The 17,008-nt window shown below is 43.0% G+C and overlaps 1 protein-coding gene across 5 annotated transcripts in view; it reads right to left on the reverse strand.

Annotated features, from left to right (window-relative positions):
• LOC124004050 (alpha-1,6-mannosylglycoprotein 6-beta-N-acetylglucosaminyltransferase B-like) overlaps positions 1-7,246 on the reverse strand; it is a 229,084-nt gene extending 221,838 nt beyond the window's left edge. For 4 of the 5 annotated variants that reach the window (XM_046312803.1, XM_046312801.1, XM_046312800.1 and 1 more), the window contains exons 1-2: positions 6,630-7,246; positions 316-428 (exon numbers count right to left, since the gene is read on the reverse strand). In XM_046312803.1, coding sequence (XP_046168759.1) covers positions 316-428; positions 6,630-6,697 — 181 coding nt within the window. In that variant the 5' untranslated portion in view covers positions 6,698-7,246. The remainder of the gene's footprint in view (positions 1-315; positions 429-6,629) is intronic. The other variant, XM_046312804.1, reaches the window with a different exon arrangement.
• Positions 7,247-17,008: the final 9,762 nt, after the last annotated feature.

The following is a 17,008-nucleotide window of genomic DNA, read 5'->3' on the forward strand; positions in this document are numbered from 1 at the left end:
AAACCCCACAGCTCCCTCTGACTAGACAACCCCTAATAGACAAACCCCACAGCTCCCTCTGACTAGACAACCCCTAATAGACAAACCCCACAGCTCCCTCTGACTAGACAACCCTCAATAGACAAACCCCACAGCTCCCTCTGACTAGACAACCCCTAATAGACAAACCCCACAGCTCCCTCTGACTAGACAACCCCTAATAGACAAACCCCACAGCTCCCTCTGGCTAGACAACCACTAATAGACAAACTCCACAGCTCCACTTAGATAGGGCCAGCGACACACACACACTCACACAAATAGTGTTTTCTCTACCTTCTGTCCGGATGGTGAAGGGAGAGTCCCCAAGCCTCTTGGCTGAGAACTGGCCCCCCAGGGAGGTCATTAGAAAACACAGGCTGAAGAAGCCGATCCCCACCACAAATATCCTGGATGGAGGGGTGGGAGGGAAGACAAGAGAGAGAGGAGAGAGAACGCATGGACGAGAAGAGGGAGGAGAAGGAGAGAGAGTGGGAGAGAAGTGATGAAAGAGTGCGGGAGGGAGGAACGTGAAAGATTGTTGACGAGAAGAGAGAAGTATGAAGAGAGAGGACGAAGGGAGGAAGAGAAGAAAGGAACAGTCAGAAAGCAGATCAAGGACAGCAGCACAGTAAAGAACATACATTAGGAAACACAGGCAATTAGACCGACCCAGCTGAGGAAATTAAAGTCAAAACGTCAGAGAACATTTTAGTTCCCGTCTCCATCCCCCTGCTAACTGGCACCCCCATCCAGGCATCCTCAGGTTCCCCAATTAGGTACAAGCATCTCCTTCCAAAATTCAGATAATTGATGTATTGTGTCACGCACACCAGAGATAAAGAGGAGGCTTCCTCCTTCATTCCCCACGGGTCTAAAGGAACGATGCCGGCTGGCTGGCACATTCTGTAATGGACTATGACAGTGAGTAGGGGAGGAGAGGAGTATACGTTGCCCACGCCTCATTCTACCTAGACATCCCTGTATGCAGAGGACAACAGCCTTTACCCACCACTACTTTAAAATGTGCATGTCTACACAGTCAGAAACAGTATGCCTCTACACTTATGCAAGTGCATTGAACCGTTATACTACGTACAGTAGCAAATGATGCAGTGCTAGCCACATACTGTATGCCTTTGTTACCGTGCCAGCAGTGGAAAGCTAGAACTCACAATAGCGAGACAAACGATTGAATAATTTATGCTGTAGCTTGACTCTGAAGCGGAGCGAGTGGAGTTTGCTTGAACGCTGGATTCCATGAAAGTTTTGACACTCCATGAACAGTAAACAGCATTGTCATGTGAGTTCAGATTTAACATACTGGGATAATTGCAAGATATTGAATGTAGAACGATGCTGTCAGGAGTGATAAAGAACGGGGGGGTGGGGGCTCAGTCCGGCTTTCAACTTACTCTTGAAAGCTGTGATTGTGGAACGTGAAAGGTACAATTTCGAAATGGAGTATTGCATAATCAGTTGTCGTCTTGTCATATCAGTCACTGCATCCCTTTAGAGAGCTATTTATAACTTGTCGGAATTGTCCAGATCAACCAGCCCATGTCAGCTAATGCATTTTAGCCCATAGATTTGTTTGTCATGTTCGAGTCACTCAAATATCTTATGAATACACATTAAACATGGCAAGACATATAGAAAGTGAGCCTTAAAAATGATATATTATCTCTTCGCCCCGTGAACAAAATGTGTAGAATTGCAGAAAATAAGCTTTAAAACCTGCTAAATGTTCTCTCCGCCAACAAGAGGGGTAACAGTTTGTGTCATGAACAGTGCTTGTGCATATACAAACAGACGTGGTGTGCACCCAGGGGGGGGGGGGGGGCGCTCGGGATGTTCCCCAATGGTGGAAGGGGGAAGGGGGCTGAGCGAAAAGGTTTTAGGAACCCCTGATTTAGACAGAGCATAATGACAGAATAAGCAGCTGAGGTAGGGAAACCATACCAATATCAGCCTAGAACAAACAGCATGGAGACATTCATTATTGACTGTAGATATTTCTTTTTCCCCGGGAAATGGAACATTGTGAAATATTGAAATATTACATCCATCCGCTCCAGCATACTGTGCGAGTACGTCTGGATGATTCAATCGCTGTCTGGGGGAGCGGAGAGACGAATCCCGTAACAGATTTGAATCCTGTAACATATTTTTTTTTATCTGGCGAGGGGGGTGGATTACAGCGGGGTGTATCTTGGATTATCGTCCAGTAGCCATAACTGGGATTGGGATTATTTACCTGGCTATGACCATCTGGTCACAAAGCTATTTGAGAAAGTCATAGAGTTGTGGGGTGCGTCCTAGTACTGTTGAATGACTTCACTTTCTGTTCCCTTTCCTTTGGGCCACTGACCATAGGCAGGTACAGTAGTTAACAGTGGTGGAGGCTGAGGGGAGAATGGCTCATAATAATGAGTAGCGGAACCAATGGAATGGCAGCAAGCAGCTAGAAACCATGGAAACAATGTGTTTGATGTATTTGATACCAAATCACTCCGATCATGCTGCTTCTACCAATCCATGTCGTTCAGGTCCGTGAATAAACTAAGGGAAATAAGGGGAAAAGGACAGCAATGTAATACTATGGGGACGCAGTCAAACTCAGAGGGAACAGGAGCTGATTAAATGGAAAAAGCAAAGGGCTCGAGTCAACTTCTCTTTCTAATCCCTCATTTCTCAAACTTCTCCCTGTGACCTTTGGGCTTCTTTGGGCTCTATAATCCTGAACACGGCCATATGGAGTGTGTGTGTGTGTGTGTGTGTGTGTGTGTGTGTGTGTGTGTGTGTGTGTGTGTGTGTGTGTGTGTGTGTGTGTGTGTGTGTGTGTGTGTGTGTGTGTGTGTGTGTGTGTGTGTGTGTGTGTGTGTGTGTGTGTGTGTGTGTGTGTGTGTGTGTGTGTGTGTGTGTGTGTGTATGCATAAGTATGCTTTGCCATGGGCACGTGTACGTTGTCCCTAATGCTTCTGCATGGTGATGCAGTGTTCTTTTCAATGATGTGTGCTTCGAAGTGCATGTCTGGCAAAGCACTGCGCCCCAGTCCCGTCTCAGGGCGATCAATTCCATCTTTCCTCCCTTATTGTTAATCCCTATTTCAAAGCCCCTCCATGAGGGTGATAGAGGACCTGAGGGTGATAGAGGACCTGAGGGTGATAGAGGACCTGAGGGTGATAGAGGACCTGAGGGTATAGAGGGCCTGGGGTGATAGAGGACCTGAGGGTGATAGAGGACCTGAGGGTGATAGAGGACCTGAGGGTGATAGAGGACCTGAGGGTGATAGAGGACCTGAGGGTGATAGAGGACCTGAGGGTGATAGAGGACCTGAGGGTGATAGAGGACCTGAGGGTGATAGAGGACCTGATGGTGATAGAGGACCTGAGGGTGATAGAGGACCTGAGGGTGATAGAGGACCTGAGGGTGGTAGAGGGCCTGAGGGTGATAGAGGACCTGAGGGTGATAGAGGACCTGAGGGTGATAGAGGACCTGAGGGTGATAGAGGGCCTGAGGGTGATAGAGGACCTGAGGGTGATAGAGGACCTGAGGGTGATAGAGGACCTGAGGGTGATAGAGAGGTGATAATAAAGGAGGATTAGACACAGAGCCTGCCGGACTCCTCTCTAATTAAAACGCTTAAAGTAAATGCTTGGGTCGGGTAATTGGATCAGACGCACAGCTCCGCTATCTCCTAATTGGCTTGCCGCACGTACCTACGCTTATCAGATCTCGCCCCCAGGTTGATTGAAGTGAACCGGCGGTTGGGTTATTTGGTGCTCAGCAGACTGTTTTCGAATAATTTGGTAGGCTGTTTTTTTCTGCAGTCTTCCACTTACGCTCATTGTTACTGATGTTAATGGGACAATTAGAATTGCCCTCTGTATAATGATTTGTTTTGAATGTAGGCTAGTTCACAGAGGCAGACCAATTCTGACATTTTTTACCACTAATTGGTCTTTTGAGGGTAGTTGATTTTTTTCCCTAGTTTACATTCCCTCTTCTGCTCGTATTTTCCATATAAGCAATGGCTTTACTTACTTTTGTTATTACCCTAATACAGTTTAGAAACCAACCCTTGCGAAGGTATGGTGTGGCTATTATTAAGCTTTAGCTACTGCAGGCCTATGATATGAAGGCAGTGCGCCACGGCGCTCCAACTGACTATGACGGTTGAACTTGAGGTGAGGAAGACTGTTTCAGGCCTACCAGAGTTACTCCTATATTCTAACAATATAATGATTATCTTTATACAAAAAAATATATTTTTAAAATCTTTGTCTATATATGTATTTTTGATTCTTCACAAAAAAATACAGTTTTATATCTTTATGTTTGAAGCCTGAAATGTGGCAAAAGGTCGCAAAGTTCAAGGGGGCCGAATACTTTCGCAAGGCACTGTATATATATTAATCCAAACTGTGCAGTGGCCAATTGAGGAATGGAAAGAGACATCTGTTAAAAAACAATAAAAAGTTTAACGACATTCGGAGATTGTCAAACCAAGCCTTCGATACTGAGTAGGGAGGGATGTGCTTTCTGTTTGTCTAGATTGACAGTCTATATAGTGTGGTGTTGAAGTGATATTGAAGTGCCCAAAGTCAATATACATTGTTTCATTGGTTGTGTGTTGCATTGACACAAAACCCTGTTGGTGGAAAATTTGTTGCATATAGTTTATATAATTAGTAATATAGCATCAAAATGTTGAAAATGTGATTGCCTGCAGTCGGCTCTGATCGTAGTGTAATCTAAATGCAGCCTGATTGAACCTCAAATCTGCACACTAGGATTTGAGGTCAAAGCCTTTGAACCAGAGAAAATGATAAGGGTTTATAAAAATAAAAAACATTTTTACAGAATGGAGAATTTATATCAATGTTAACCCCTTGGGGGACAGGCCGAGACAACGGAGAAAATCCGGATGCACTACAGAAGGATGGCAGACCGTGACAGACTGACTTGTTACTCCAATGGTTAACGTGTATAAAATACCCCCTTCATATCTACAGTACAGTGCCTTCAGAAAGTACAAGTGCCTTCAGACTTATTCCACATTTTCTTGTGTTACAGCTTGAATTCAAAATTGATTCAATATAATCTGTTCACCCATCTACACACAATACTCCATAATGACAAAACATATTTCTAGACATTTATGCTAATTTGTGCAAATTAAATACAGAAATGGCTCATTTACATAGGTATTCACACCCCTCAGTCAATACTTTGTAGAAGCATCTTTGGCAGCGATTCCAGCTGTGAGTCTTTATGGGTAAGTCTCTAAGAGCTTTCTACACCTGGATTTTGCAACATTTGCCCATTATTTATTTTGGGATTCTTCAAGCTCTGCCAAATTGGTTGTTGATCATTGTCAGAACCATTTTCAGGTTTTGCCATAGATTTGAAGTAGATTTAAGTCTAAACTACAACTCGGTCACCCAGGAACCTTCTTTTTAAGCATTTCTTTATAGATTTGGCCTTGTGTTTTAGGTTATTGTCCTGTTGAAAAAATGTATTAATCTCCCAGTGCCTGGTGGAAAGGAGACTGAAGCAGGTTTTCCTCTAGGATTTGACCTGTGCTTAACTCCATTCCGTTTATTTTTTATTCTGAGAAACGCCCGAGTCCTTAACCACTACAAGCATACACATAACATGATGCAGCCACCACAATGCTTGAAAATATGGAGAGTGGTACTCAGTCATGCATTGACAAATGTTATGCTGTATTACTCCAGTGCCCCGTTGTAAACAGGATGCATTATTTTCACTGAGTTGAGGTTAGTATTGTGGAGTAACTACAATGTTGTTGATCTGTCCTCAGTTTTCTCCGACCACAGCCATAAACTCTAACCGTTTTAAAGTCACCATTGGCTTCATGGTGAAATCCCTGAACGGTGTATTTCCTCTCTCCGGCAACTGAGTTAGGAAAGACGCTTGTATCTTTGTAGTGGTGGACTAGGTGTATCGAAAAACATGACTCGATTTTGACATTATGGGGTATTGTGTGCAGGTCCTGGTCAAAAGTAGTCCACTATATAGGGAATATGGTGCCATTTGGGAATATGGTGCCATGCTAATGAAGCAAACCAAGCGATAAGCATTTTATTACCGCTCGTTAGCTCGCTAGGTTGATAATGCGCTTTGCGTGTTTCCTGTTGACATACGGATCCAGCTGTGAACACGGGAATGTAATCTCTCATTTAATCTCGTTCCTCTGTTAGAGGAGGGAAAAAAACAGCTGGTGTTGTCGGGAGACTCCGTCAACAGATTACCAAACACACTCACGCGCATGCAGGATGGTGGATGAAAACACCGATGCAGGCACACGTACTGCTGCCAATTTATCCGTTTATTGCAATATAATTATGGTCAGGGATTAAGTGTAGTCTATAGACATGCTGGTGATTCAATACATTAATTATCGTCATTGATTAGGTTAAATGACAAATAACCTTTAAGTTAAATAACAATACATTGGGCTTTTAAAAAGAAATGTGCTATTCCATGATAATATATTCATTTGTAACACACGTGCCGGGTGTAATAAATTAATACCAAAGCCTAGAGTGGAAATATTAGACTACACATTCTTTGTCTCTTACCTGAAAGGTTTGAACGTCACAAGCCATCTTCTAACCATTATTTTACCGTCGATGTTGCCAGTAATCATTTCCCAAAACACGCAAACAAACAAGCGACCCCCGACATCGTTAACCTCGCAACCTGGGCCTCAACTAGGTGCTGAAACTGCTGCACGCCGCCTGCGTTTTAGGGATTCAACGTTTTAGTGGTTCAACTCCGAGAAAATAGTCAGATGTAAGATTTTATCCATAAGTTTTCGTTTAATTGAATCCGCGAACAGTATCTTAAACCAGAGTTCCGACTTCTTGAAATCTGAGCGAAGTCTGTGTTTTTAATCCTACGATTTAGATTGCATTATGTCACTTTGCAAAATCTCGATTTTAGTCGCTGCAGATTGTCCGGGTAACTGGAACGATATGGTCTGTCGTGTATCAGAGCAGCATTCCTCAAAGCAGATGTGGAAGAAAATTTAGACCGAATCAATGCAACTTGGTCTCCAAAATCCCTGTTCCCAATATGTACACTCAGAGAACGAAGTCTATTGGGTGCCTTTCCTCTCTGAAGAAAGCAGTGAACTAATGCGCCTAGGAGCGTTTATCCTCCCGTATCCTTTGAGGGCTTTACTCAACCTCCTTTCCACGCTAGTGCTTTTTGGTGTCTGGTTCGGGAGGGTTGAGAAATTGAGGTGCGTTTGATAGTTAGGGTGCTACCTTAGGCACACGATTCGTTATAGCGCCATCTACGGTTTTTGTTCAAGACACCTTGTGCCACCAGTGACATTTATATCAATTAAAGTTTTGCTGACTTAGATAATTATTGTGCAAAAATAGACAATTTCGTTACCATGCCTTCCTTGCATTGGTAATTATATAATATTGCATATTGTAAAACTATTTGTCCGGTAGCTCTTTCAAACAAATATTTGTGTAAACTACTCATATTCCAATATCTCTTCCAATAAATGCCACGCTGATAGCCCATCCAGCGGCGGAGATGTTCACCCTCCGTTATAGCTGTCGCTGTCTATTTCAGGACCATGGACAGCGACCAAACTCTACGTCGATTCGGATGCAACAGTGACACCCAGCGGTCACTTGAACGGCGAACATAGATTCACTTCATAATAACGACATTCCCTTATATTATACTGCAATGTTGCTTCATTGGTATAGTGTTTATATATGCATCCAGAATACACTGATTTGTCCTCTATTAAGGTAAGAAGTTAGTGGTTTGATTAACTATAAACTTGTAAACGGACACTGAATTTGTGGCATTTCATCTAGGGAAGATACAGTAAATCTTTGAGCTGCTCAAACCGCTGAACGTGAAACTATCATCAGAATTGAATCTGACACAAAATAAGCTATAAGACTACTCTGCTCATTCCCTGTGGGCCCGGAATTGGCCAGGGTATAAAAAACAACTCCAAAAAGGAGAGAAAATCATATTCAGATACATCACAAGTCCCTTCACACTTTCCAGCTCTCTGAATCACTGGTGCAGTGGAGCAGAAATTGGCACAGAGAGAGTCAGTGAGAGCAGATCTGTAGGGGCCCAAATGCAGATGACAGAAAATAGAAATCTCCAGCCCAGTCATGCATGAGAGAGAGACACTGATGTGTCATTTTGACTGACAGGCAGCGCATTGGCCCTCCAAATTAAGGTACATGATCACTGGTTCAGGGACTCTGTTTTGGTCTATCCTCAGTCTGTTGTGGAAAAAACACTATTGTGAATTAGGGATACCTGTTATGATGATTTTACACTCTCTACCGAAATGCACAGGAAGGTAATATAACTATCCATATTGGGCGGCATACTCCTGTGGCGGACCATGTGTTGCTTCCAGCCTGTCACAAATGGATGACAAAATATAATTTGACTACATCCTTTCCATGTCCCCTGCAACTACTTGTGGATGTTTGCACACACACACACACACACACACACACACACACACACACACACACACACACACACACACACACACACACACACACACACACACACACACACACACACACACACACACACACACACACACACACACACACACACACACACACACACACACACACACACACACACACACACACCATGAACGAGAAAAGAGATCAATGCAGTCTAAAGATCATTCTGTCACAGAGATACTCATTTGCTCTGCAGTGGCGCGGGGTTTCACTCCTCACAGTGGGCGCAAATAACCCTTAACACCATTGGCGGTTTACTGAGGCACGTAGTGTTATGGCTAAACCTGCTCCGTGTACAGTTCTGCACCATAGTGGATCCAACCCAATGTTCAGTACCTGCTATCATTCTGGTACTCAACACACAATGACAACCATCATTATAGCTGCAGGCTGTGCAAGAGTGTATAAATCCCTGGTCCTTGTCAGCGTGTTATGCTTGAGGGATGTATAACATTGAAATCAACATAACTGGTGTCATCCATATACCATACCAATACACTGTAACAGTAGACAGAGACAGGAGGGAGTATGGTGCCAGCATCAGTAACAGAAAATAAGCCATTTCGAACTTTTTTTTAATGCTAGAGAAATTACCAGGAGCCTCATTTATATATATTTTTAAAAAAATAGATTTATACTTGAACTTAGTCGTAAGATAATTTCCGACAGTGTGCTTACGTTGGATTCATAAAAGACACTTGCTTACGCAGGTTTTAAGAAGCCCATTTGTCATTAACGCACCTGTGATCTATAAATCTCAAATGACCTTCAAATTGACGGCACCTGCCCTTCAACAGTCCGATGGTGCGCTCTTACAACCGACCTTGTTCTGCCGTGCGCCAAATTGTAGCGCATTTCCTCTGCTGTTCTGCGACCACCTAGTCGTTGTGTTACATTCTTTTGCACGGTTAATGGGCTATTATACATCTTTTTTTAATAACTCACCGAGAAGCCACCCGCCTCCACTCTCACCAGCTTCTAGACGCAGGCCTACTCTGATGTGGCACAGAATGAACGAGTGGTGCGTAGACCCTGGCCACTTGGAGCATACATTGAGTAATCGCATACAGGCATCACAAATTATTTGAACATTCCATGAATGGAAATTATTCCTGTTAACATATACATGTTCATCTACAGACGGTGCGCGTAAGGCAATATGTGTGCAGTTAACTGCACTTATGACCCCTGGGAAATTAAATGAGCGGACAAACTCGGCTTTCTCGCGCATCTGTTCGTCGGCTGAAAATGGGAAACTAATGTATCTCGTGGACAATACGTGTGGAATCACCTCGATCACCTGTGGCAGGATGCGGCTCAATGATGGCTGTGATATACCCACGTACAAATCTAACAGAACATTTCCTGGGAGACAATAGCGATTTACAAGCCATGGATCATCATGCGCAAAAAAAAGTCATTCCGGTCTTTGAAAACTCTCTCCCTTCCATAATCACGGTTTTCAATGTCTTCCAATAACACAAGAACAGCCATGGTTACTTTTTTCTAATTTGACATACTATCTATAGAACATCCATCCTGTTTTTAATTCAAAACACCTAGCATCTGGCAATTACTTCCTCACACCTTTAATGGATCATTCTTAACAAATTGTTCATAAAGCTGCCATAAAGTTCACAACAGGCTTGGAAGTAGAGTGGGGAGAACAAGTATTTGATACACTGCCGATTTTGCAGGTTTTCCTACTTACAAAGCATGTAGAGGTCTGTAAATGGATCATAGGTACACTTCAACTGTGCGAGATGGAATCTAAAACAAAAATCCAGAAAATCACATTGTATGATTTTTAAGTAATTAATTTGCATTTTATTACATGACATAAGTATTTGATACATCAGAAAAGCAGAACTTAATATTTGGTACAGAAACCTTTGTTTGCAATTACAGAGATCATACGTTTCCTGTAGTTCTTGACCAGGTTTGCACACACTGCAGCAGGGATTTTGGCACACTCCTCCATACAGACCTTCTCCAGATCATTCAGGTTTCGGGGCTGTCGCTGGGCAACACGGACTTTCAGCTCCCTCCAAAGACTTTCTATTGCGTTCAGGTCTGGAGACTGGCTAGGCAACTCCAGGACCTTGAGATGCTTCTTACGGAGCCACTCCTTAGTTGCCCTGGCTGTGTGTTTTGGGTCGTTGTCATGCTGGAAGACCCAGCCACGACCCATCTTCAATGCTCTTACTGAGGGAAGGTTGTTGGCCAAGATCTCGCGATACATGGCCCCATCCATCCTCCCCTCAATACGGTGCAGTCGCCCTGTCCCCTTTGCAGAAAAGCATCCTCAAAGAATGATGTTTCCACCTCCATGCTTCACGGTTGGGATGGTGTTCTTGGGGTTGTACTCATCCTTCTTCTTCCTCCAAACATGGCGAGTGGAGTTTAGACCAAAAAGCTCTATTTTTGTCTCATCAGACCACATGACCTTCTCCCATTCCTCCTCTGGATCATCCAGATGGTCATTGGCAAACTTCAGACGGGCCTGGACATGCGCTGGCTTGAGCAGGGGGACCTTGCGTGCGTTGCAGGATTTTAATCCATGACGGCGTAGTGTGTTACTAATGGTTTTCTTTGAGACTGTGGTCCCAGCTCTCTTCAGGTCATTGACCAGGTCCTGCCATGTAGTTCTGGGCTGATCCCTCACCTTCCTCATGATCATTGATGCCCCACGAGGTGAGATCTTGCATGGAGTCCCAGACCGAGGGTGATTGACCGTCATCTTGAACTTCTTCCATTTTCTAATAATTGTGCCAACAGTTGTTGCCTTCTCACCAAGCTGCTTGCCTATTGTCCTGTAGCCCATCCCAGCCTTGTGCAGGTCTACAATTGTATTCCTGATGTCCTTACACAGCTCTCTGGTCTTGGCCATTGTGGAGAGGTTGGAGTCTGTTTGATTGAGTGTGTGGACAGGTGCCTTTTATACAGGTAATGAGTTCAAACAGGTGCAGTTAATACAGGTATTGAGTGGAGAACAGGAGGGATTCTTCAAGAAAAACTAACAGGTCTGTGAGAGCTGGAATTCTTACTGGTTGGTAGGTGATCAAATACTTATGTCATGCAATAAAATGCAAATTAATTACTTAAAAATCATGCAATGTGATTTTCTGGATTTTTGTTTCAGATTCCGTCTCTCACAGTTGAAGTGTACATATGATAAAAAATTACAGACCTCTACATGCTATGTAAGTAGGAAAACCTGCAAAATCGGCAGTGTATCAAATACTTGTTCTCCCCACTGTATTTGTGTCCCAAACTGCAATAACCCTACATAACCAGCAGGAAAATCACTCATGTCAAGTCTAGACTTTGCATAGAGATAAGATCATTTCACGTCAAAGGTTTTATAGGTTTTATAAATAACTACTGATTTTCTACGTAAGTCATACTTAAGATCAAAATTGAGGCCCCTGATTCCTGACGACACAAGTTGTCTGTGTTCTATTACCAAGGGAAACAAAGCCTATGAAATAATATTTGTCTGGTGGTGGATGGTAAATCACTAACTTGCAGATGGCTAGATTGTAGGCTTCTGGACAGGGCTGATAACTCTGTGTTGAAAAGGAGAAGCTGTTTGTGTGGTGAAAAGGGAGAGCAAATTGATTTGTGTCAAAGGCTTCCTCGCTTCTCGTTTGGTTTGAACAAAGAGCAAGAACACAGGCCATGCAGAACGTCATTTTAAATCCGTTGTTTTGCCAGCCAAAGTTGACAGTTGAGGTAAGGTCGATGTTGTTGGCTGGGGATACTCTGTTTTGAATCGTGCACAGTGATCACATACTCTACTGCCAATGTTACAGATCTAATTTAATTCACAATGGCACCTTGAGGAACTCTTCAGCTAGGAATGTGCTTTCTTTTTCCGTGGTATGTTAGTCCTGTAAATAGAAACCATACAGGAGAGTGGAGTTATGAGAAGCAGATTGTAATCTAATCTAGTGTCGCATTTATAGACAGAGTACACACATGATCCATATGTCCATGTTTGGCTTGGGATCTAGCTAGTTGACACACAAATAACTTCAAGTAAGCTTTGATTCTGGGCTCAATGCCAAGCCAAACCTAAACTCAGCCCAGCTATGGAATCCTCACTATTGTGAATTAGTGAGACCTGTTATGATTTTAACCGCACTAATTTGAACAGAGGATGAAAGCAATATTATTATATATATATATATATATATATTTTTTTTTTAAATGTAACTAGGTAAGTCAGTTAAGAACAAGTTCTTATTTACAATGACAGCTTAGGAACAATGGGTTCACTGCCTTGTTCAGGGGCAGAACAATATATTTATACTTTGTCAGCTCAGAAGATTCGATCTAGCAACCTTTTAGTTAGTGGCCCAACGCCCTAACCACTAGGCTACCCGTCTAGCAGGTGAGCACTGTTACCCATCCAGTACTTTGTGATGGAGTAAAGGTTACATAGAACGAGCAAAAGGAAGCCTATTTAAATGATCAGTTTCATTTCCCTCGTCCTCCCTCTTCTCCTTGATCCCCTAATAAAAACTGGCTAATTGGGTGTCTGGGAGTCGAGATAAACAAACAAAAACAATTCATTAAGACTGAACTGTAATTGAAAAAAAGTAGCTAATGAATAATCGTTAATCATTCTGGCTGCGTCTTAAATGACATCTTATTCCCTATACAGTGCACTATTTTGACTAGGACCCATAGGGCTCTGGTCAGAAGTAGTGCACTAAAATGTGCACAGGGTGCTATTTGGGATGCAAACTCTGTTTCCCTCCTACCTGACCATTCTATCGTTTCTCATTCCAACAGCTTTTTGTTCCAATTAGCAATCTCTTTTCTTGGACTAAAGGATGTAAAAAAGAGGGGGAGCGATACAGACAAATGGAGGGATGAAGAGAATCGATGGAGAAGTGAAGAAGAGACGTGTAGAGAGCAGACGTAACAATAACGGACATTGATCTATTTGTAATGAATGAGGGAAATCAGTGGGAAAGGGGAATACCTAGTCAGTTGTATCAAATGAATGCATTCAACTGAAATGTGTCTTCCACATTTAACCCGGTGTCTTGGAGGTTTGATTTGTGTGTGTGTGTGTGTGTGTGTTTGTGTGTGTGTGTGTGTTTGTGTGTGTGTGTGTATACATGAGCATTCAGGAGGTGTTCTCAATCACAGGTGTAATAAAATTGCTAATATGTCCCTCTCATCTCTACCCAAATCATTTGGGTTCCCGGATCCTTTCACTTTATTTATTAGCAATCCAAGATGGTGTAGCAGTTGGAAGTGTGTTTGTCTTGTCCCGTCTTGTCCCGTCTCGTCCTGTCTTGTCCCGTCTTGTCCCGTCTTGTCCCATGACCTTACCTCAACTAGTTTCTTTGTTTTTTTCCCGTATATATATCTTAATCTCACTTAGTCTCGCTTTCCATCTACAAACTGAATATACTTTCCTGCAACCCGCCTCCAAACGAGCCTCAATGCCATACAACACTCCTTCCCGGGCCTCCAACTGCTTTTAAATGCTAGTAAAATTAAATGCATGCTCTTCAACCGATTGCTGCCCGCACCCGCCCGCACCCGCCCGCACCCGCCCGCACCCGCCCACTCGAATTGCATCGCTACTCTGGAAACTACAAATACCTTGGTGTCTGGTTAGACTACACTCTCCTTCCAGACTCACATTAAGCATCTCCAATCCAAAATAAAATCTAGAATCAGCTTCCTATTTCGCAACAAAGCCTCCTTCACTCATGCTGCCAAACATACCCTCGTAAAACTGACTATCCTACCTATGTTTGACTTCAGCGGTGTCATTTACAAAATAACCTCCAACACTCTACTCAACAAATTGGATGTAGTCTATCACAGTGCCATCCGTTTTGTCACCAAAGCCCCATATACTACCCACCCCGACCTGTATGCTCTCGTTGGCTGTCCCTCGCTACATATTCGTCACCAAACCCACTGGCTCCAGGTCATCTAAAAGTCTTTGCTAGGTAAAGCCCCCCGCCTTATGTCAGCTCACTGGTCACCATAGCAACACCCACCCGTAGCACCCGCACCAGCCACCAATTGTGCAAGTTCTCCCACTTAAAAAGATCACAATGTGATTTTCTGGATTTTTTTTCTTCTCGTTTTGTCTGTCATAGTTGTAGTGTGGGGATCAGCAGCTAATGGGGATCCATAATAAATACAAATACAAATCTCAATCTCAGTTTTATACAAAGAAGTAGCCTACTGCTACAATGACACACACACATACACACACAGTAACGGTCGTCGTATGAAGAAGGTGAGGACCAAGATGCAGCGTGGTAAGTGTTCATCATTATTTTAATAAACTGAACACTAAATACAACAAGGAACAAAAGAAACAACCGAAACAGCTCCGTCAGGTGCAAAACACACTAAACAGAATATAACTACCCACAAAACCCTTGTCAGCAAGAGCTACCTAAGTATGGTTCTCAATCAGAGACAACGACAGACAGCTGTCCCTGATTGAGAACCATACCCGGCAAAAAACAAAGAAATACAAATACATAGAAAAAAGAACACAGAACGCCCACCCTAGTCACACCCTGACCTAACCAAAACAGAGAATAAAAAGCCTCTCTATGTCCAGGGCGTGACACACACACACACACACACACACACACACACACACACACACACACACACACACACACACACACACACACACACACACACACACACACACACACACACACACACACACACACACACACACACACACACACACACACACACACAGTGGTCCCAGTATGGCAGAATTCAGCTCTCTCAGTGGCTGAGTAGTATGTTGTATGAGTGACAGTCACTTTCAGGTGTCCTGTCGTCTCCATGCTGTGTCTGACACAGATTGCAGGGAAAGACAGGATGACACCTATACATCTCCTCTGAAATTAACCAACCAAAGCTAATTTCCTCTGTAATTCAGATTTCACTCCGCAGGTGAGGGTTGGAATAATACAAAGGCTGGGATATGACACTGAGGTAGGCCTGTTTCAACACCTCCTGCTGTGATTGTAACATGAGTGTGATGATTGCCCACCTCTCTAACTACAGCACACACACCATTGACACCAGTGGCGGTCGGTGCTGTTTAAGATGAGGGAGGACAACTTTTTTTTGTGAGCATGGCCTTATTTATATTACAGCATATTGAATGACTGTCATTCATATTCCATTCACCCAGTTCAATGTAACATTGATAAGCTTAGGCTACTACATGATACTGAAATGTTCCCTATACCCATCATGAGGTTGCTACAACCTAGCCTGTGAATTAAAGTTTACAACGTAGGTGCACACAGGTCGAGAATATTTTTAGGTGACAGACAGTGACACATTCAATACCGCCTTGCGCACCCTTGCCTGCATCTAGCTGATCTTGGGTGTAATCATTAGTCCAACAGTTGCAAACAAGATAACCTATTGGACAAATTCAGATATACTACTGTTCAAAAGTTTGGGGTCACTTAGAAATGTCCTTATTTTTTAAAGAAAAGCACATTTTTTGTCCATTAAAATAACATAGAATTGATCAGAAATACAGGGTAGACATTATTAAATTTGTAAATGACTATTGTAGATGAAAATGGCAAGTTGTTTTATGAAATATCTACATAGGCGTACAGAGGCCCATTATCAGCAACCATCCCTCCTGTGTTCTAATGGCACGTTGTGTTAGCTAATCCAAGTTTATAATTTTAAAAGGCTAATTGATCCTTAGAAAACCCTTTTGCAATTATGTTAGAACAGCTGAAAACTGTGGTTCTGATTAAAGAAGCAATGAAGCTGGTCTTCTTTAGACTAGTTGAGTACCTGGAGCATGATGTCACGACTTCCGCCGAAGTCGGTTCCTGTCCTTGTTCAGGCGGCGTTCGGCGGTCGACGTCACCGGTCTTCTAGCCATCGCCGATCCACCTTTCATTTTCCATTTCTTTTGTCTTGGTTTCCCACACACCTGGTTTACATTTCCTCATTAATGTATTTCTGACTGGTGCACGACGGGTTTTGTGCCCATATTTTGTATTTCTGGATGCCGTTGGTTTTGATAATTAAACTTCTCCTGTTATTACCCAGTTCTGCTCTCCTGCGTCTGACTTCCCTGCCACCAGTTACACACCCCTTACATATCAGCATTTGTGGGTTTGATTACAGGCTCAAAATGGCCAGAAACAAAGAACTTTCTTCTGAAACTCGTCAGTCTATTCTTGTTCTGAGAAATAAATGGCTATTCCATGTGAGAAATTGCCAAGAAACTGAAGATCTCGTACAACGCTGTGTACTACTCTAAAAATGCTAAACTTGGATTAGCTAACATAACGTGCCATTGGAACACAGGAGGGATGGTTGCTTATATTGGGCCTCTGTAGGCATATGTAGATATTCCTTTACAAATCAGCCGTTTCTAG

This window comes from Oncorhynchus gorbuscha, linkage group LG18 (assembly GCF_021184085.1).
Source record: "Oncorhynchus gorbuscha isolate QuinsamMale2020 ecotype Even-year linkage group LG18, OgorEven_v1.0, whole genome shotgun sequence".
Taxonomy (NCBI): domain Eukaryota; kingdom Metazoa; phylum Chordata; class Actinopteri; order Salmoniformes; family Salmonidae; genus Oncorhynchus; species Oncorhynchus gorbuscha.